At 48.2% G+C, this 22,626-nt stretch overlaps 1 protein-coding gene across 1 annotated transcript; it reads right to left on the reverse strand.

Annotated features, from left to right (window-relative positions):
* Positions 1-4,199: 4,199 nt before the first annotated feature.
* Positions 4,200-20,066, reverse strand: LOC113482277. The gene is made up of 7 exons (XM_026852773.1): positions 19,950-20,066; positions 16,542-18,281; positions 10,601-10,775; positions 9,634-9,838; positions 8,591-9,213; positions 6,763-6,908; positions 4,200-5,916 (listed from the first exon to the last, which is right to left on the reverse strand). The coding sequence occupies exons 2-7, from the start codon at positions 18,110-18,112 to the stop codon at positions 5,121-5,123; spliced, it is 3,516 nt and encodes a 1,171-aa protein (XP_026708574.1). The 5' UTR covers positions 18,113-18,281; positions 19,950-20,066; the 3' UTR covers positions 4,200-5,120.
* Between the last annotated feature and the right edge of the window lie 2,560 nt (positions 20,067-22,626).

A 22,626-nucleotide genomic window follows, 5' to 3' on the forward strand; every position in this document is an offset into this window, starting at 1 on the left:
AACACCCAGAGATGTTTGATGTGGGTGCTGCCACAGATAGGACTCTGGCACTGCACGGGAGGTTCCTGCACTTGGAGGGGAGGGGTCAAACCCACCTGGTGCTTCACTGCCACTGAAACAAAGGGTTCTTTTGCCTCCTCCTACACAGGACACCATCCCTGGGGAGCTGTTTGCAGTCTGGGCCTTCTCACCTGCAGCTGAGATCGTTTCTCAGGGATGCCAGGCCTGTGCATCTCACAGATCTCACAGGGGCAGAATTTGAGCTGGAGAGTGGCAAACTGTCATTACATTCATCCCTGCTAATGGATCTAGAGCCTAATGCCACCTTTTCAACCCCCTCCAGCTGTGTAACTGCCTCGGTCAAGCCTGGGCAGAGACCTGTGCTGGAGGGTGCTCTGCCTGTGTTCCAGTTCCTCATCAGGGCTCTTCAGTCTCCGTTGAAGAGGACCCTCTATGTTCCTGTCACTCAGCTTTTCCATCCATGTTGTAGAAAGGTTTCCCTCAGGGGAGCAACTTCAGCTTCCTGAGAGAGATGTCTTCTGTTCTAATGAGCACCCTTGGGGCTTGTCTGAAGTTTTGGGGGTATGCAGTGTTACTGTCAAAACTTTAGGGGTTTTTTTAATTGCTTGTACCTGTCCCCAGTCATACTGATATTCTGCAGCAGCCTCTGTGAGAGATAACACAGTTCCTTTGCCTGATCAGTAAGACTTTTTGCTCCACTATATTCCACTGTAGTGAACGGAAGGTCACTCAATGACAACAGTGAGATCTTTGAATATTTATCTGATCTCCAGCAGGAGGACAGTTTCCTCTATTGCTTTTGGTTTCAGGTTTTTCCATTTTAAAGTTGGAGAATGTCAGCCTAATTCCAGCTGAATCTCACCTGGTTCCCCAGCATGGATTTAAGAGGAGACATGGCTGACATCACAAAAGGAGAGTTACTACAGCTGCCTCATCCATCAGCCCTGAAGGGCTCTCTTTGACATGCTGCTAGAAGATTTGAAATATCTTCTCTCTGAGCATGTCAGTGACAAGCAAGAGTGCAAGATTCACCAGAAAATCCTGCTGGAGATCTGCCTTCCTGGGAATTTAGACCCATAATAGATTCATGTGCACTGAATGACTGAAGTTCCCAAGGCAGCAGATCTGAGATGATTTCAGGGCTTTTTCTCAGGATTTGGGATGTGCTGAGGTCAGTCTCCATCTCCAGTGACACTTACAAAGCTTCTTGCTGCCAGACCAAAGCTGGTGCTCCCCTTCAGATTTGTTCTTGATCATATAGCAGAGACTCACACTGAATGCCCCTTCCCCATCCTCACTTCTGTTAAGGACAACCAGGAATGTATGAGAACACCATAAAAGAGAAGATCTCCATTCACTAAAGCAGAAGTCTCTGCCCTCTAAAGTATTTGCTCTTCATCTCCCTGTGTTTTTTTCAGGCTTTCCCACCCAGCCTGCTGACTCTTAAAGCAGCTATTCCTTCTTTCCTTGGGACCTGATCTCACAGGGGTCTCTCAATACAGTGCTTCTGTGTCTGCCTTCTGAGCTCAAAACTACATGGACTTTATGATGAAGGCTGCCTTTTTGTGGTTGTTTTCCTGGTAAATGACCAGTAAGACTCTGAATTCTTGTTAAAGGTCATTTATGAGTTCTGATAAATCAAGGGCGTAATCAACTTTCTCTTTTTTCCTCTAACATGGTACTTCCAGAGAGGTCTGCTTGTGCTAGCTGGGTAAGTTCAGTGAGCAGTTGTTTTGAAAAATAATCTTAGTATTGTCAATCATGACAATGAGAGGCATAAAAATACTACAGAGCACTAGGACGGCCAGTTTGGAACTAATAATTGCTTTCTTGGCTTGCAGACAACCCTGTTCCCAACTACCCTGGGTTATAATAGCATTTTGTCGGGGTGGTTAATCAGAAATGGAAAAATACAGCACAACTAATCTCCAGGGCTGCCAAGTAAGATGTGTACATGTGATATTGAAAGACCTGGAACTTCCCGAGCGAGGGACCATCCAGTTCAGAAAGGTGCCTGAGAATTATGGAAACCTACTGCCTTGTCAGTGTGCTGACACTCCTCACCCTTTGGGTACAGGCTCACCCTGCACCATGAGCTCTCGTGGGGCCACCGAGATTGTTCTGTGCTCGTGTTCCCTTTCAACACCTGTAATTTAAAGGCAAGAGCAGCTGAGTACACACCGGATGCATAAAGAATAAATACCATCGGAAGCGCCCCTCTGTCTAGTCTGACAGGTTCCACAATCGGGCTGTTGCTTCCGTAGCAGGTTGTCCCAGATCAAAGAGCTTGTTCTGTTCCCTGGTCACAGGTTTTTTAGGACAGGGCTACAGCACCAAGTACACGTCCTGCTTGTAACTTAACACCCAGCAATTATTTATGGACTTTCTTTTGGGGAGAGTTTGCCTGGTTCAGAGGAAATAGGCCATTTTTACTAGAAGCCTGGCAGGCAGGTGTTTCCTCTGATACCTAGGAAAACCCAGAATCTGACAAACTGAACAATCACCCAAACTCAAGATTAATGCTAAATATCAGACCTTGTACATATACTTATTGTTCTTTAACCTTTTGAGCAGCCAGGGTGACTGAAGGTACCTTGATTTAAAGATAGGACTGTATAAACAGCCCATGTCTGGTTTTGAGCATGAACTGGTGTGGAGAAAAATTATTGTGCTGGAAAGTAACTGAGAACTTTCCAGAGAGCAGCAGTTTTCTGTGGCTGTGAAATATGGGAAATAGGGAGTTGGGATAAATTAAGCTATTAATTAGGCTTACTGTAGATACGCATTTCGTTACCAAAACTGCCACGCAGGTAATGAAGAGATGGTGGATGTGCTATTTTGATCCTGGGAGAGAAAACAAAGGTGCTGCAAGCTGTTGCTTTTTGCACGTTAGGTGAAGGGGACTTGAAGGCTCCTGGATGCAGATCTGTCATGACAACATAAAAGAAATCTTCCTCCAGCAGCTGCTCTGCCTAGGCGTTCATCTACTTGAGAAACAAACAACAAACTAAAAGCAACGCCTTGTGCTATTCCCTGGCTGTTCAGTGCATATTTTGGAGGAACAATTAATTTACTGTCTTAACAACTAGAAATTGCTGGAGGGAATTCCAGCTCACCTGAGGGAGTCAGGCTGCTGCCCCCACAGCCTTTTGCTATCTCCCCTCGCTGGCTACAGCTCTCAGCTGTGTGCTGCCACCCTCACGTCCCCAGGATATGTTTGTAAAGCCACCAAATGATGCAAAACCTCCCATTTCCTCAAGGACAAAATTAAGCACTAGACCAGTGGGTGGTGTGGATGAAGAGCAAATACAGCCAGGACACTCGTATCATCTGCCTCAGTGCCCAGAGCAGTGTAACAAGCCCTGGCAGCTGTGGCACGAGGACAAAGCACTGGGTACGGTTTGGAGGCCTGCTCAGGCGTTGGGTCACTGGTGACTTTACAAGACTGGGGCTACCTGCGTGAAGGTAGTCTCTGTCCACCTTCGTTTGTGCACTCACTGATGCTGGTTGAACTCTGGAGAAATACATACATAGGCTGGTGTGAATCCTCCTGGTAAATAAAATAAATGCCCGTAACAGAAATATTCTGCTAGTAGGGAATAATACTGATGGATTTGCCTTTACCCTGGGGGGCTCAAAGAACATTTACAGACTGTCCTCTGAGATCCACCGACCAAAATTCAGGCTCTTTTAGTTTAGCCTCTAGGGCTGTAATCTGGCCTTTGCTGTGTAAGTCACAGCATGACATTTTGCCGATCTTGTAATCAGAAGGCAGCAGTCTGTGGTAATGTCAGGCTGAAAAGGTTAAACCCCGTTTGCCTTTTCACCATTGTTCAGCTCCAAGTCATTCCCTTACTGAGGAACCGAGAGAGGCTGGCTTTTATGGGGGAGCACTCTGTGGCCTCAGTTTCAGCTCTCACATCTGGGGCACTGGGGCCTGACCTGCCCAGGCAGGACTGTGGCCAGAGCATAAGATTTTGTGCCAGTCTCTTGTTGCCTAGTGAGACTTAGGGGAGTAGGCTTGCACCATTCTCCCAGTCTCCTTAGGAGTAGCCCCTGAATTCTGTTGAGGGGATCCAAAGAACAGACATTAGGCACATTGTTCACCTGAATGCCACCCACACTAAATGAAATATCTACTCCAGAATACAAACATTTAAAAACATACCCACCTAAAGTCATTGAAACATAATTATTAAAACCTTTTATGTTACTCTACAGTACAATGTAAATTGTTCCTTTCAATTAAATTTTGAAATACACTAGATTACATCATTTAAATAATTGCAAACTTTTAAGTTCACTATTAGTGGTAGCAGAGCTATATTTACATACACTTCTGAGATACTTCAGATGCAGCGTTATGTTCCAGTCCCTAAGTCAGTTAAATAACAGACTTTCAGTGGGGGGCATACTGCTCTTCCACAGGTTCTACACATATTTGGGCTGTATGTGTCAGAAAGCAAGAGCTCCTTTCATTCTTGTTTACTTTTTTTTTTGCTGTGTGCATGCAGCTGAATTTGAACAAATTGATACCTACTTGATTTGGACTAAAGACCAAAGACCGTTCTTTTTAAACAAGTATTTTGACTGAATCTATACAGGTGAATAATGAAATACAGTCCTTAGGAGTAGCGGTGGAAAACAATTTTTTCCAGCTTTCATCCTCTGTTGCATAATACTGCACCTAATTTTGACCCTGACTTTACCTAATGCTGATGAAATATAGTCAATGGTGGAAACCTCTCTCATATTTTCAAGACTGGCTTTCAACACGATCCATGCAATGTCAAGCATCATACATCATTCTCCTGCAGTGCAATATTAACAAGTTAAACTCAGTATTTTCCTCCAGAGATCTGCTCCTCGAGGGAAGCCCATCTCTATACATACATCAGCCACAAACAGGTTATGAGTCCTGAGGCTGGAGACCGGCATTAGGCTGTGATGCTTGCTTCCAGTGCTGCTAAGAGTCTTGGTGGGCCAGGCTCCTTGTGCTGTCCATGGAGCAGAGCAAGTTCACGCCACTGTGGCTCTCGATGGTCCTTGCATGTGGCACTGGTCAAGCCAAGTCTCCCTGCGTGCTGCCCGTGCAGGACTCAGGGCCTGGTGTGAGGAGTGCTGATCATGATATTGGGCAGTGCGTTCCGCCGCTTCTTCCAGGAGCCCAGCTCCTTCGAGTACCGCCTGATCTGCCTGAACCAGTGGTGAGTCCGTGCCCGGTCACTGTCCCGGAACACAAATGCCTCCCGCCTGATCTCAATGAGTTCAAAAGTGTCGTCGCAGTCGGGATCAGTGGAGACAATGCAATTACTCAGCCTCAAGGGCTCCCTGAGCAAATGGAACTTCCCATTATTTTTGTCCCTGATGAGTACCAGCACAGCGTCCTTCACGGGCCCCGGCTCAGCTGACTCCAGGCTGGACTCGGACACGCGCTTCATGTTCACCAGGAGGAGGACCTGCATGTTCTGGAACTTCAGGGTCTTGCTGCCTTTCTTCACCCACTGGCCATCGGGGGGCTGGGCCAGCTGCAGGGACCCCTCCATCACAAATCGTGTCTCCTCCCGCAGCCAGCCTACGGTTTTGAGGGCAGTTTCTCTCATCTCGATATTGATGACTTCCCTCTTCTTCTTGCTGTCCTGGCGAAAGGATCGGAGGGTCCACGTGTTCCCCTCCTGCTTGGTTTTCATGTTGATGTGCTCCAGGTGTGACTCGATGCGGCTCTTGGCCTCCCGCAGGCTGCCATGATCTGGGTGGTACTCGGTGGTGGCCTTGATGATTCTGCTGAGCAGCAGTGGGTACTTGGTGACTCTTTGCAAAGGGGCCATCAGGAAGGACCTCAAGTTCATCCGCCGCAATGCTGTGTTGTCATTCTGAGAGACATTGAGGAATATTCTGCAGGGATTTAAGAAGAGAGAATAAAACGGTGGCTGTACTGTCAGCAGATGCTGCAATCCCAAATGCAAATGAACAGTGTAGTACTGACAGCTGCTGGGCACTGCAGCCCCCACTCTGGTTTTAACAGCCTTGTGAATTCTGTCTTCTCAAAAACTAACAACTTCTGCAGCTGTGCTCAGCTGCAACACAGTGATGAGGTGCCTGGGCCACTTGCACGTAACATCCTAGCAGTCTTCTATTAAAGCTTTATAAAGCAATGAGGGTGTGATCTTTGGTACACACTGACGTAGGCCTGAGGCAGATGCATCAGCTTATATCAGATTACATTAATTCATAGCTCCTTTCATCATTAGATTACAGAGCACTCCAAATAAGAATTTAGTACTGTCAGCATTTTAAGCTGTTGCAGTGGAAAAAGAAATTAATCGCCTGACGTTGCCAAATAAGCCAGGGGTAGGAACAGGAAACACATTCAAGTCCTGCAGGCTTCACACAGTCGCCTTCCCCCGTGGAAATCCAAACCATGCTCTGGCACAGGGACCGAGAGCCGTTCTCAGCTGAGCGTCATTTAGTGGCAGTTCAGGGCAGCAGTCAGTGGGCAAACACTGCTACCACGAAAGATGCTATACAGCTGGGGACCAACTGCCTGCCTCAGGGGAGATGTCAAGAACTGAGTATCTTTTGGAGAATAAATTACTCTCCTCACCCCAAGACAGAGCAGCTCATCACTGAAGAACATGAATATCAAAACTCTGATCTAGTTGAGCTGACAAAGGCTCCACCCTCAGCCTGGTGCCTTCCTGTCCCCAAAGCCTGCAAGAATACGCTCAGCCTTTTTCTCACCTGAGCAACTCTTTCTCCTTCTCCAGTGCGTTGAGCATATTCACGGATGAAGACTGCTGAAGACAGTAGGTCTGAAAGGCTGGCAGCATGTTGACGAACTCTAGAAATATTTCGCCGATGCACACGGTCATCAGGTCATCATCACCCTGCAAGCACACAATACAGCCACTGCTGGGTTAGCTCAGCACAGGCACGAGCACGGAGCCTGCGCTCTGTCCTACCAGTACGAGCCTACTGCGGGATCCGGTGGACACTGGGTCAAAGGGGAAACTGGGCTCACCCTTCCTGGTGGAAAGGCAGTCCCCGCAGGACTAGGGGGAAGCAGTGTGTGGGGAGGGAAAGGAAAGCTGGTCTAACTGCTTGCATACACATAAAGAGCCATCTTCTCTGCTTCTGGGGGCTCAGCCAGCTCACCAGAACAGGGGTGCAAAGGCTAGAGTGAGCCTGCTAGTCAGGAGGGTGTGCTGGGGCCCTTCTTGCTGGCAGGTCTGCCCCAAGGCCAGTGCAGAAGTGCATAAACTAACAGAGCATTTAGGAGCAAATGGGCAGGGGAGGCATCTAACTCAGGTAGCAGACATGGCACTTAACAACTTCTGCACTTGTTCCCAGCAACTAGCCTGGCTCAGAAGCAGTCTCCTTCAGTTGCACTCTTACTGGCTGTGATGCCTAAATGAAAAATAAATTTAATGGTAAAATTGTTCTCCGATTCCTGGATACATAATAAAATAAGGGAATAGTAAGAATCTGGTGCCGCATAACGCACTCAGCTTTGTCGGGGTGTATGCTGACATGCTTTGCAATCACTACTGATTTCAGCAGCAAGAGAGGGAGCAGTTCTTGGGCTGCTGGCGGCTTTTTGGTGCAGTACTGAGCTCTGACTGCAAAGACAACATGGAAGAGGAGATAGGGAAACCCACGGCTGTTTGTAAAGGCCGTTGTCTCAGTAAATTATTCACAGGGACATCACACCCACAGTGCACATCTGTCTTCATTGTGCCAGGTGCATGAGAGTGGTTGTCAAAGTTGCCAGTTTTTGAGACATGTGTCACTCAGTCTGACATGCAGTGTTTTGGAGAGGGAGAGGAGGGATGTGTTTCTTAGAGAACAAAACACTCTGATGAAACCGAAATAGCAATAAGTCGGTTTTGGTTTCTTGAAGAAAGGAGGGTGTGGAGCTGTTTTTATTTCCTTTGCCGTAATTGTCTGCTGCTCTAGTCTTATTTCTGTTTTTCTGCCCTCTGACCACCATGCTGCAGGGGCAGGGAAGTTCCTTGTACAAGGCAGGGTACCAGTAGAGGCAACTGGTACACAGAGCTGTAAGGGCCAGTTGCCAGAGCAGGGAGCAGCCCATGCTGCCTGGCCTCACAGCCAGCCTAAAGGCAAACTGCAACCCAAGGCAAATACACCAAGCCAGCCTGAAGAAACCCAACTCAGGGTTGCAGAAGGGTGGCCTGTGAGCCAGACCAAGCTGAGCTCTTTGCTCCCATGGTCACAGTCTTATCAGTGTCCAGTGTCCAAGCTAACTGGCTTAAAGCTAACTTAGGTAATGGGACAGTTAGGTCCTGGTAAGGGGATAAATGAGCTAGACTGCTGATGGCCTGCTAGTATCAGCAGCATCACCACAGCAGAGTGAGGCTAGCAGCCGTGATCTGACACAGGTCTACTGAAATCACTGGTTTACAATAGCTGGGGAGCAAGGGACTAGGCAGATGACCAGAACCCAGGAGTCCTACCCCCTGATCCTCTCGCTCCACCTATGCTGCCTCACTAATACAAAACCTATGCCTGTCTGCCCACCCTGGCCCCTTTAGAGCACACAGCATCATACCTGGTCAAAGGCCTGATCGATCTCTTCCTGGAGTATCTCCAGGAAGTTCTCGTTGAGGTCGATGAGCTCCTGGATGTTGCTGAAGATGCCCAGGAGCTGCTCCTGGCTCAGCAGCCCAGCTGCCTGCATGGGGAGGTAGAACTCCTCTTTGATGATGCGCAGGTCCTCTCCATAGCTGGCTTCTGTGTTGACAAACTCCAGCACAGACTCCTTACGCTCCGTCCTGCGTTTGCGGCACTTCTCACAGAGGTCAGCCCGCCTCTGATTGCAGTTCTGCATGTCCGTCTCTACGGGGAGGTCCCTTTCTCCACAGTCGGTGCAGGGACGATGGGCCTCCCAGGCCTGCAGGGAGCTCAGCGTTTCAGATGCCCTGTTCCTCCACTTTCTGGCTGGCATCTGGCCAATGCCACTATCTGCCCTCTCCACATCGGCTGACTTGGTCCGTGTGGCCTCGCTGGGATCCAGGTCATCCTGGACATCGTTCACACCAACAATCCCGCTGTCCGTGCTCAAGCTGCTGACGTTGCTCCAGTGATGTCTGGAGCGGAGGGAGCCACGTGGAGCACGGTGGGTCTCATCGAAGCTGCCACCATGGCCAAGGTTGGCTTTTGCTACCACTGGACCTGAGAACAGACACAAATCATTACAGGCACTGCCAGCTCACAGAGGTCACCTGGGGAGCTCAAGCTGGCACAGCCATGGGTGGTAGGACATCTGCAGGGGGACAGATCTGGTGAAAGCAGGGCTGTTAGCCCTCCTCCCCTCCCATTTTGCTGTTGGGAAGGGCAGGGGTTTCCAGATGAAGCCTAGGGACTGTCATACCTGTACAGCCCACAGCTGTGAACTCATCTGGGCACTCTCTTCCCTGTCATTTGCCAGGCAGGGACAGAGACACAGCAGAGTAGATCCTGATTTCTTGCACACCTGGGTTAAACCCAGAATGCTTCCCTCTCCCACAGCAGAGCTACTCCATATTTACACCAGCATAGCAGGGCTCAGCATCTGGCCCATCAACCCCCTCAGAGTGTGCAGAATGTGGGTACCGTAGTCTCGCTCCTGCCGGCGCTTCTGTGCATGTTGCCGTGCTGCAGCTGCAATCTTCAGCTCCAGTTGCTTCCTCTTCACCGAGTCTGTCGGCATAGGGTCACTGAAGTGCGGCCGCAGCCGGCACTCCCGCTGGGCCTTGGCACCATCCGTGCTCTCGTGGACGATGTCGGAGCTGGATCGGCGGCAGCCAGGACTGGGGGTCTGCAAGAAAAGCAAGTGGGTTTGGAGCAAGGAGGTGGTCAAAGTAGTGCCTGGTTTGCAGTCACTGGACTTCAGTTGCCAAAGGAGGGAAAAAGCAACTCATCCGTGGTGGAACTGTAAATGCAACTCTGATCATTAGGAAATCTGTCCCCCCAGGTCCCTCTGTCTTGCTTAGTCCTAACAACAAGAACCCCTCTCCCTCTGTTATTGTTTATCTCTGAGTACAGTGGCTTCATGGTGGCTGGATCGTGACTGTCAAATAACCACGAAGAGGTCAACAGCATAGTCCTGGCTAAGGACCTAAACAGGGGGCTAAGCCTGTTCTCCAGGGATCTGAGCTAGCTTGCCTCTGTTCTGTGAACATTTCAGTGCTGGAGGGTCAGAAACTCCAGCCTCTATGTCTTACCTACATCAGTGGTTTGACCAAGTGGGGACTAGGAGAGAGTCTGTCTGATCTGGGCAGCCCAGCAATGAGGGGTCATGGCACAGTGAAATCTGTAAAGCAGTAACTTATTGCTGAACTCACTGCAAGAGATGCAGCAACAGATAGGCAGGAGCACAACACTGTTTCATTAACTGTAATAAAAAAGGCACTAGAAATGCTTCTAACAGAGTTTAATCCCTCATAGGAGTTGGTGTGATTTCAGATCCCAGTCTCCCAGTCTGCCTAGTTCCTATAACAAAGGGATTCTTCAGAGCTTCTGAGAAAAAAAAAAATCCTAAACACATGCTCAAGATGAGAGGGGAATTTCTCTCCCTTACATTCCCTGCAGGTGGAGTGTCACTGGATGTCTCATTGCTTGGCTTGTCCTCCCAGGTCTCTGTTGCCATGGACATCGCTGTGGGCTGCTGGCTGTCCTCTGGAGGCAGGAGATCAGCTTCCCTCAGATCACACTGTCCCTTGGAGGAGGGTTTGGCAGCAGTCTCAGCATTGCAGCTGCGGGAGAAGAAGCAGACAGATGAACATCACGTATGCAGTCCGCCTGCCGTTCCTGACACAGATGAGACTGAGCAGCAAGCCCAGGATCGAACAACCGGCCGCAACAGTTCAGGGAAAGTGCAGGCAGTGGTCTAGACTGGTCAGCATGGATGGCTGCACGTGTGTGTCGGGCTCTAAATGCAGCTCACTTATAGCAGTGCAAATTGGGTAATTGCACTCATGCCAGCATCAGTCTGGGATATCAGGTCTTGAGCGTTCACAGGGCATTTTTGTGTCCATAAAACATGAGGTTGTCACATAGGGACCAGAAAAACCTCTTTGTAAGTGGGCCATATCCATATTTGCTGCTATTTAAAGAGATGTTGTCACCACAGAAACCATATTGCTTATCTGGAAGAAAATCACCTGCTAAAAACCATAATACTTTGACGAGATTAGAGGATTAAAGGAACTTTCTCTGTTTTTCATCTCATATGATCCCAAGCCCATTGAAACCACTGGAAAGATTCCCTCTGCTTTCACTAAACCCAGGATCATGCCTTTTAGTGCCCTTAAGGTCCTGAAAAGACTGGCAGAGACTGTTCTCACTTTACAATTCTGGGATGCTCTTACTCATGGCTGTCTGGTGCTAACAAGGGCCTGGCCTGGCTGATAGAGGCAGCCTGTTCCAGCCCCACATTCCCTTCTCTCTAGACACCACCACCTCTCCAGACAGGCAGTCTGGTGCAAAACCACTGACTTGACAGAGTAGTTGATAGGCTGTAGTTTGTGATACTACTTGTAATATATATACACATTTTTTTAACAGACTCTCTAAGACACCTTATTTTCATGCATAATGAAACCTGCTGGGAATAATATTAATTTTTTCATTTTAGGTTTACTTAATTTTTATGGGCTTGGATTCCTTTAAGAGGAAAGGTTGTGAAGACTTGATATGGATGCTTGTACCTACAGGAAGCCAGTGTCTGGAACATATTTCAGTTTATGCATGTATTTTATGCTTAACAAAAATCTCCTATGACAAAAATCTGCCTCTTCTTAGAGGCTTCACTTGTGAACTTGTACTGGTAGGTCATACTGCTAATGTGCAATTTCAACACTGTCAGCTACAAGCAAACACATGAAACAGATGGGCATTTTCCTTACAATGAATGACAGTTGGCTCTGATAACAAACCATCAGCCAGTACTGAAATCACTGAAGAGGGAACAAATCTCCCAGAACACAAACTGGCTCTGTTGTCAGGCCAGAAAAGTTGGTTTGCAACTTTGCAGCTGATGCTTTTTCATCTTACTCCATTTATGGTTCCAGGTCCCAGCTGACACTACCAGAGGATTTACCAACTTAAAAAGAGTTTAGCCATGGCTGCACAGCAATAGCATAGTGCTAACAACAGGCTCCTGGCTTTTACATTTTGCTGTGCTAACTCCCTGCCATGCAGATCTGGAAGCACCACTTCACCCCTCCTGGCCTCTTGTCCCCAGCCTGTAGAACGGGGATACCAAGACCAGTGCTGTCACGGAGCAGCCTGTAGCACAGACCACACCAGCCCCCTTACAGGCTTGCAGGAAGAGCAGCGCAGGCACACAGCAAGGCTGTGATCCCACCATGCTACAGTCTTGGCCTGGTCAGCTTAAGAGATTCCTGTCTCCTTCCTCCCTCCTGTCCCCAGCCACATTCAGGGTACCGCTCCTTCAGCCCGTCCAGTGTAACTGTGTGGCCACAATCTAAAATCAGTCTTGAAATGATCTGGGTTTAAAAAAATATCCTCCCTCATGTATTCCCCGCCAGATCATTTAATCAGTGTTTCACTGAGTTGGGTAAAGTATCAACAGTTCAGCTGGGCACACCTGTGGGAGAGAAGGCAGAGGTTAAGACAAAGAAAGCTCTTTAAGAGGATCTGCCAGTGCTGGAAAACCAGCATTTTCAAAAGCTGCTCCTGCTCAGTTTCTGGCTGAAACATGCAGAAAGAAGGGACCATGCTGGGGCACAGAGAGACAATGGGATGTGTCCAAGGTGAGCAGCAGAGCTCAGAAATGGAATATTATCTTCTCTTCTTGATCACACCCTTCCACCACAGAAACGATACTCTCAGTGAGAAGCTGAGCTTTCATTTGTCATTTTTACAGTGTTTCGAGATCATCCACTTAAACATGGGAAGTACTCCAGAGTATTACTGCTCCTCTAAGAGGAGCTGACAGCACACCTCTGCTGACAAGGTCTGCAGACAAGATGCTACTGCTTATTGTGGTTCCCATAACCTAATAGAGATATTTTTAAAAAACCTCCAGATGTGACCTGCAGTGGGAATAAGAGCCAGTACTACCAAGAGAGCTGAGCTAAGGAAGTGTGACTGGAGACTGAGAAAATTGAACCCACCCCATGGCTGGTCAGCTAGAGGTAAGAAAGGCAATGATGCAGAGCCCACATTGTGTGAAAGGAGATTTCTTCATCCCTGGTTTAACTGCTCTACTTCTAGTTTCAATTAGATCCCTCCTGCACGATGTACTGGCCATGCAGTGGTGGGGCCAGTGCTGCTCCCCAGAGCTGTCGCTGTGCATCGCACCACAGGGAGGATACAGGCAGCTCTGTAGAACCACATCTTAGGGCTGCTTCTTTAACCTTTGCCCCTGTCTTAGGAGGAAGAAGGGACATTGCCAAGAAAACGGGGTATTGCCCCTCCCTCCAGTCCCCTTCCCCAGCAAAGATCTGGGCTGCCAACAGGTCCACACCAATGCCTGCTCAAGTAGTCCCTTGTGCTCACACAGAGCTGCAGAAGGGGGGACTCTGGCATGTTTCCTTCTGAGGGATCAAATCACTTACTGGAATAAAAGTTTTATACCTGGGGTTTGTGTCAGTTTTCCCTGTTCTCTTCAAGACAGATGAAGCACTTGGGCCAGCACAGGGAGGACAGGTTTTTTTCTGAATGTCCTTTTAAACCTCTGGGACATCATTTCTGAATCTCATGGAAGCAGAGGCACTGGGTGTGTGGCATAAAACAAGAAATGCACCTGCTTTCCTGCACAGTCTCTATGGGCCTCTTCATGGTTGTATCATTGTCCAGGACAGCAGTTCTCAGTTCCTGACGCTTTCTGACTAATGGAAACATTTTTGACCATTCCCTCCTTCCTGGCACCTGCCTTCCAGACTGGGAATCCTCTTCTATGGGAAGCTGTTACTGTACCCACCATGCCAGTTTCATCACAAATGCACCCCATCACTTTTTGGGAAGCTTGCTTTCTTAGTCATGTCCTTTGCTTCCTTGTGCAGGTTTTTGTTGTCACCTTGTCCCCCATTTCATAGACAGGAACCCCAGGTCCTTACACGTCCTTATCTTGAACATTTCACTGCTTAAACTAGTTCAGAATGTAGACTATATATTGAAATGTGTACAGGATTTCCACCCAGATCTCAACACCCCTTCCCCACCAGGACTACAACCTAAGAGAAAGGTATCCAGTGATCCATGAGGGATCTAAAGACACCATAATTATGAAGTAGAGAATCAAATCTTCACTGATGAAATATTAAGCCATCTAAATGAGTATTGAGTAATTAACTATGAATTACTAGGGAGGCAATTAACTTATCAGTCAAAACTGCTTTGTAAAACTGCAACACTTACACAGAAACACTAGAAAGAGAAGACAATTTCAGCTACCTTATTCTGTGATGCTCCATCACAACATATCTATCAAAGGCTTGCTGAGCTCAGTATCTGTGCAAATGCGACCAAATACCCAGCTTTCAGCTCATTTAATTTGAGACTTAGAAAAAATGTTGTCTGGATGTCAGCAATCATAATTCAGGACCCAAAACATCCAGTCAAAAAGTCTCCCACCTCTGCAGTGAGAATCAGCTTGAGTTATAAATGAGTATTCAGGTACTTCACGTCTTGAGTGAAAGTGATGGAAAATTGAGAAATTTCCAGATAAAAGTGGAGTTTCCCACTAACTAGTACTTTGGCCCTGCCAACAGATTTGTTTTCCTCCTGTCAGCCTGAAGAAATGACAGCCTTTACCATTAATTGTTATTACCATGGAAAACAGGCCAGGGTGGTTCCTTCACATGAAACAACCTCTCTAAATCTGGATCCACTGTCATTTTCATGTTTAGATCAATTATCATTTCAGTGTTAATAAAATCACCTCATACATTTTAACAAGTCCAACTAGGGAGACTGAACACGTTCACAGAAACAAAAACCACTGTGGATATTATAAGCACAGAAACCACAATGAAACCATAAAGGCCCTGGGCAGAGCGTTTGGAGGCTGGGAGAGTAGTGGGAAGAAAGATCATACACACTACTTGTTTCCTGTGTACTGTGCTATGCCAAGCACCCTGGGCTGCAGATACCAGTCAAACCTTTGATCTGCCTGGAGACAGGTGTTCTTAATGCTCTCGCTCATCGTTTGTGCCATTCTGTGTATTTCACCTCACATCTGTGATAAAAATAGCCTACTCAATGAAAATAGTTGCATACCATAGCTTTCTCATCTGTTTCTTCATCAGGTTTTCATACTCTAGAAAAGCACAAAGGCTGGGCTGGACATTTAGGGCTCTGACACCACCTACTTCCTTCAGGATTATAACGCTGCAGAAGTACTTCTGCTTGTCACTCTGGCTCTGTCTGCATGGGAGCTTCAGCTCCACAGTTCTTTCAGACAACTTTCACTCCTGTGCAGAAGTCACTATTGTCTCCTCTAAAACCTGAGTCCAATCTCAGAGCTCTAGCATTCCAGAAATGCCAAGCCAGTGTATAAGGTGCCCTGGCATTTCATACACCACATCTGTGGACACTGGAAGCAGCCAGGAGCCAAGTCAATGCAATTCTTGGCAAAACGAGTCCTGAAAACCAAGCATATGGAAACAAACCATTCTACCAAGACTTAGTCCTCCTTTTCCCATCAGCCTTATCTAGTGATAAAGACAGTGGTAACTGCCCCAAATTCCTATCTTCTGATCACTGTTGGGCCACCTGCCTGCATAGAAAGGGATCCCCATTTCTTTGCCAGGAGGGAGGTAATGGACTGCAGTGTCCAAAACCAGAAGAAAGCAGTCCTTGTGAACATCTGACCCAGAGAAGGGGAAAACCCTGGTTGGAGAAGAGAGAGGGAGGCTTTATGCAAGTATTTTCTCTCACTGCTTACACTGAGTTGGCAGAAGGACAGTACTTTCCAAGTACTTTCACTCGCTGCCTGTGCTGGTCTCCAGAGGGTGGGTAAAGACTGGCAGCAGACATCTTGCTCTTATTTGTTTGCCAGTTCACTACATACAGGCAGCAAGTGAAAGCACTTGTTCCTGCATGTCACACTACCTAAATTCATGTCCTGCAGTGGCAGGACAGACTCTTTTCAAAGAAAATCATATTAGTACTTTGCATCGCTCAGCTGTCCTCTACTTTTAACAGATTTTTTTTTTTTTTTTTTTAAAAAAGACATTTCACAATTTATTACAGAAATAAAATGGGTGGGAAATTGGGTGTCAGAACTACCAATGGCTGATGTCCTGAAAGGATTAAGATGTATAAAAATGCAAAGTCTAGATGAAAATGCTTTTTGATGTTTAATCCCACGCAAAGATGGAGTTCAAGCTCAACTGTTTATACAGACACGCCCATGTGGCTATCAGAGACCCTAAAATGAAAGGCTCTGCTAACAGCATATTTATGCTATGGGAGTTAAATGTACATATCAGGACAGATATCAGATTGTTAACAAGGGAACTGCTTTCAGGTGACCCCAAAGAGCATGTTACCTTTTCTTAATAAGTTCCAGGGCTGAACCTATGAATTCATCCTTCATTTTTTGTAGCTTAGCTCCATAGCTGGATAAGTCTGTGGCTTCTAACAGCAGCGATGAACAGCAAGAGGACTGGGCTTCAGAAGTCAGTGACTGCCCTGCAAGGTGGAGGACATCATTTAACTGTCTTGTCTCTCCTTTCTGCTGCTCATCACTGAAGATCTCCTGCCCAGCTCTGTGTATTGCCACTGCCTGTAAAGGTGATCGTGGGATAGGGCTAGAGCAAATGGGAATTGGTGATCTATCCGGGCTGGAGATCTGGAAGGTTTCGTCCTTCACCTCAGGGCTGCTCATTCTGAAACCATCCCACGTGGCTGGATATTGGGAAAAGCCAACAGAGGTGTGGTTTTCATGGAACACATCGTCATCCTCCTCTGCTGTGACAGTGGCTTCATTCACAGCTTTGGTCCCCAGAGCTTCTGGACAGACATTCTTATTGTTCTCCTCCTCCAGGGTCTGGTTTGCAGGCAGACCCTTATTCAAACACTCTGTTGGCCCACTGCTGCTGGTAGATGAATTTGCCTCCTTACTTCTCATTTGCTTGAATTCCTCAAAGGTGGGTATGTAGATCCTCCCTTTGCAGCGGCCTTTCTTGCTCTGTCCCAATGTGGCTTTGACATCTGTTTCCCCGCTATATTGTTCCAGGGTTTCTGCTGTTCTGGATTTGGCCATCTCATGGCTGTCCCCAGCATGCTGAAGGGGCAAATTAGGGGAGCTATTCTGCCTTCGAAGCTGAAGCCTCCTCTGAGCCTCCTGCTTGATATCTTCTGGACTGATGATCCTGTGTGCAAAACACAGTCTCTGCCTCCCTGTGAGGCTTTGCCTGAGAGCAGTATCTTCCACCAAAACCTTGCAGCAGTTGACAGCACAACCATTCTTGTACTGCCTGCACATCTGGCATTCAAAAAACTCCCGGGCCATCAGGTCAGGCAGGGCCACCTGAGGACGCACTGGCTTACAGGGCTCTGCCACCTTACTGCTGTGCAGCCTCAGCTTCTCCTTCAGCTCCTTTTTGGCATCCCCACGTAGGGCTCTTTCCTCTGGAGAAGGGAAAAGCCACTGAGGCACTTTGGCAAAGGGAGGGAGGAGCACATTCTGTGCCGATTGAGATGTCTGTTTAGCATGGAGAGAAAGGTTTCTCAGGGAGTCCGATGTGCTCTGTACTGGGGCCACATCCACACAACCTTCTGTCCACTGACTGCTGCCTCTATAGCGAAAGATGATCTCGTTATCCAGGCTCCGGCAGTGAGAATACAGCCCAGAGTCAGCAACTGTTGCCCAGTGAAGGTTTTCCACGCTACGATACATCCGGTTCTCCACAGGACTGGCCAAAGGTGCCTTCCCTGTGTGGCAGGAGTCTAGAGTATGGAAGTCCCCAGAAAAAATATGACTGTCTAGGTTCTTTAGTGGATGCATGCTGCTAACCGAAAAATCCTTTAAGCCATGTTGTGCATAGAGCTGATTACTCTGGCAGCTCAAGATCACCCGGCAGTGTTCCTGTCTCTCATCAACACTGATGTATGTCATAGCAAATGCACATGGAGGCTCTAAGACAGTGGCGTCTAGGGGGAGAGGAGGGAGCTGGGGTGTCGCTTAGATGCCAGTCAATGTCCACAGACCACAGACAGCAAAGTGTGCTGCTGGCCACTCACATAAGAGAGTTCTCACATGGGTTGAGTCGCCATGCGTAGAAGACCTGTGAATGGAAGGAAAGATGAGTTACTGAAGCAGCCTGGTGACGACTCACAGGATGCAACAGCAGGTCTGCTTCCAGGGAACGCAGAAGCCAAACCCCAACAGCTTGGGTAGAAACAGAGCAGCATAACTAGATGAGCCACAGGGCTTAGGACAGGAAATCTCTTCCATCACTAGCCAAGCCAATAGTGGCCTTACACTACCTATCTGAATTTGGAGAATTTTATCCTATCTACCCTCAGCAATTCCTTCACAGTAACACTGCTCAACTAGTGACAAATTCTCAGACGTGCTTGCTGCAGGCTCAGCTTACTCATACAGCAGCACTAAGGAGATGGGAGGTTTACAAGAGATAATGAGGTTCTTTCCCTCAAATGGTGTGCAGACAAGAGTATGTGGGTTAAGGAGGTGGCTGGGTGTGGGAAAGGATGACCTGACAGTGTAATCTCCTGGTAGCTCAAGTAGCAAGGAGAAAGAAGGCTAACTGGTGGTGGTTTTGTCCCTGAGAGTCACACTGCAGCCCCTTAATGTTCTGATCTACCCTTCACAGGGAAGATGCATATGGTTTAGTGACTGGTAGCCAAGCATTTCCAAGGCCTTTCCAGTGCGGAGACAAAGGCACCTCACAGATTTTCACAAATGCACCCTCCTGACCCCTTAGCAATAGGCCCAAATGATCACCCACCATGACAGCTCAGCGGAGGGCCAGAAAGAGAACATGTGGTTTCTGAGGCTGTTCCTGTCATTCCTATGATCTGTGTTCAGCATTGTAAGGCCCAGGGAATCTAAGTGACTAAATCACATGTTCAGAGGAATGCAGAGAATTAAATCCCAAAATTTCAGTTTGGGCCAGCAGGATGAAAACTAAGTGTCTAAGTCATCCTTGGAAGTGGAAGGAGCCTCCTTACATTGAATGGAGAGACTCCAAATTTCTCATGGACTTGCCAGCAGTCACACAAGACATCAGTGTCTGCTTACAGCCCTGTCCACTCCTGCCCTTGGCAACCAGAGGCAAAGGGAACAAGTGAGTGCCATATGTAAAGGTGAGTAAGACTGAACAGGGGATATGGGGTTAGCCTGAGATTCATAAGGGCAACATAGAGCTGGGATGGTGGGGCACTGGTCTCTATTAATAAACCAGGCAAGAACCAAACAGGTTGAACACCCAGGAAGAGGTCTTGGTAAAGACAGGACCATGTAATCACAGAAGTTACAGCCCAGACTGTTTGCTTGCTTTGTAGTGCAGCTGGGTTCTCCACATGCTGCCAACCATTCAGGCAGCACAGATACCTTGACCAGGAGGGGAATTAAGAGGCTTGTTACTCCCTGGAGGCTAAAACACCTCAGGCATCTAACTGTGTTAGGCACCAACAGACATCTTCCATCTGAGGAGAAGTCTGAGGTCTGAGGCAGTGTATTGCCCTGGAAGCCAATCTTGGTAACTCACTGGTAGCTTGATTCACCCCTTGCTTAGAGTGGTGCAAATTAGCATACCTTCCCCTCTTTAATGAAACTATCTCTAATCTAATCCCAGAAGGGAAGGCAGAGCTGCTCCTGTGGATCATCACTGAATGGAGAACATTTCCCTCTTTTGTAATTGCTAAAAGTAAAAATTAAAACTAGGTCTCGAGGTGTGGCTGTTCCCCAAGATGTCACAGGCACTTCTCACCCAAGTCTTCTCATGGTGGGGCTGGAGTTCCCCTTTCTTCACGGCTCTGGAGGAGCCCACAGGTGACAGCAGAGAAACGTGAGGATCAGGACTTTCTGTGATCATAGGTTATAACATGATCTGTCAAGAAAGAGAGAATGAGATGATGAGAGAGCCAGTCACTGGGTAGGGAATACGGCTCCTGGTAGTGCCGAAGGGCTCCTGTGAGAAAGTGCTGTTAATGAGATGCCATGGCCTGTCAGGTTGGTCTGTGATCAGGACACAGCCACGGGACTAAAAGCCCCTGTGTACTTTGTGCACTCTGCTTTCAGACCAAGTGGAAAGAGAAAACAACCCTTGCTGTAGTGAGAACTGAGAATAAAGAAGTCCTTGTGCAAGGCAGGGAGCTACATATGGTAAGGCCTGAAGAGAAACCAAGGTCCATGTGAGGCAGGTTCCTGAGCTACACATTTTCTTGGCAAGCTCTGTGTGTATGTGTGTGATAGCAAGGGAGCCAGAGAAGAAACAAGGCAGGCAAGGGGAGAAGCAGTCCCTGGAACAGCAAGGAAGCAGAGCCACAGACATGACGGGGTGGGATCTGCCTGTGGCTGCCCGCTTTGCGAACAGATGGGGCAGCACTGAGAATACAATTGACTTGTGTCCTCATGGTCTCTCTTCAGGTAGAAGTTCACTGGGGCCATAGTGCTGGCCACTCTTTGGGCTGCAGGACAGGTGCAGTGACACCAGGTGTGGGTGGCCACTGGCCACTCTGCCCTTGCCTGCTCAGGTGCGCGGCACAGACCACGCCGGGGGTCGCGTCCCTCTGTTACATGGGGCAATGCCTCAAACCCGCCGGCAGGACAGGGTACCCCTTTGCCCCACAGGAGAGCAGAGGCCCATTTCCCCAGAAGGTGCCAGTGCTGAGGAGCACTGCCAGGCAGCAGGGACCTGCTGCTGCTCTGCCAGGGCAGGATTTTCCAGAAGGTGTGCATGGGGCAGCAGAAGTTGCTTTCCGGGAAGAACATGGGAGAAACCTCCTGCCGGCAGAGTGGGGCAGAGAGTGAGGGACAGAGAGGGCGAGCCAGAGGCAGGTTTGCAGAGCCGAGGACCCAGAGAAGACAGAACACCCAGAGCAGCTCTGAGAGCCGGCAGGAGACACAGACTTTTCAGAGGAGGCTGTGCAGAATTTGCTGACACACAGACAATCATGCACCAAAAATGACTGGATTAAGTGAAGGAAGAGGGGAACTTTTTTCCCAAATAATTTATTTTAATCTTTGTCACCCATCAGAGCTAACCTTTCTCTAAATAGTGACTTTTTGCTCTAAGAAAACACTTCATACATGGGAAGTGCCTTTTGATACTTTCAGAAGAGCTCAGAGCAAAGATCTACATGGATGGAGCTCACAGGTGGATGTGCAAGGGGATTCAATGCCCCAGCTGGAGTGAGAGGGACCCTCAGAAATCAGTGAGCTCTGTTTTCCCTCACGCCTGCAAGGCAGCTGTGGAGATTTCGTAACAGCCATCTGGGACAGGACCCTTCTTCCCTGTCACTCCATCCTTTAAAGGACCACCTCTTCCCTACTGAGCAATTCTAATCTTGCCCAGTCCCCCCATGTCACTACCCTGAGGGCTGCGCACAGCATTTCAGGTAGCTAAGCTTAATTTCACTGAGTACCCAGGGCAACTGCTGCCCAAGTCACGACCTGGGAAGGGGGACCAGCTGTGCTGAGGCACAGCCCTCTTTCCCCACAGCCCAGGGATGCTTGAAACAGCAAAAAGCAGAGGACTCAAACACCAGATAATTCTGACTTGGCCTGTAACCAGGAAACACTGAGCCCTTCTCCCTCCTTCCCTTGTTCTTGTGCTTCACTCCTCATGGCACACAGCAGCAACATCACAATTTCAGCTCAGATGCCTGTGTTTGTCAGGTCAGTGACACTGCTGCAATATAAACCATGTGTCTACACCCCCACTCTTAAGTAACACGCACATTCCAGACACTTTGTTGGAGGAGAGCACGAGATGGAGAAAAAAAAATATCTGAGTTAATATTCTTATGGTTGATATGCTGAAGATGATCTTTCAGCACATCCTCGCAGGCTCACTGTACATACAGAATATTTAGCTGCAGTTCTACATAGTTACCATCAGAGAAACACTGGGAACTACAGCAACATGAAAGAGTCTGTCCTCTCACCACCTCAGTGCTACGACTACAGCAGGTGATCCTAGGTATGGAAACTAGCAAATGCCACTGAAGTGCAAGGCAGTGGAGAAAAGTAAATGCTGATCTCCCACATGGTGACCCAACTCGGGGTCCTAATTCACCCTCTCCTAAAGGCACACAGCAGTCCTAATGCACTCTGTGTTTATTCCAGTTAAACCAAGCAGTGACTTGTCAGTTCTTTGTTGCTCCCCGGTATATGTGAGCACTGTGAGTTGATGCTGCACTCCTTCATTTACCCGCCTGGGTACTTAAGGCAGTCCTGTCCACACTTCCCCAAAGGTAGGGCTTTATTCTAGTCCAGCAATCCTCCAGGCCAATGCTGACTTATTCCAGGACAAACAGCAAAAAAGAGCTTAGTGTTGGCTGCCGCTGTGGGAATGGCACATCACTGCTCTTCGATCACAGGCACGTCTGTGCGACATTTGCCTGTTCCCTGGCTCAGGGACTGAAAAGCTCCTGGTGGATATG

The sequence above is a fragment of the Athene cunicularia genome (genome assembly GCF_003259725.1).
Source record: "Athene cunicularia isolate RWA chromosome 7 unlocalized genomic scaffold, athCun1 chr7_part1, whole genome shotgun sequence".
NCBI lineage: Eukaryota > Metazoa > Chordata > Aves > Strigiformes > Strigidae > Athene > Athene cunicularia.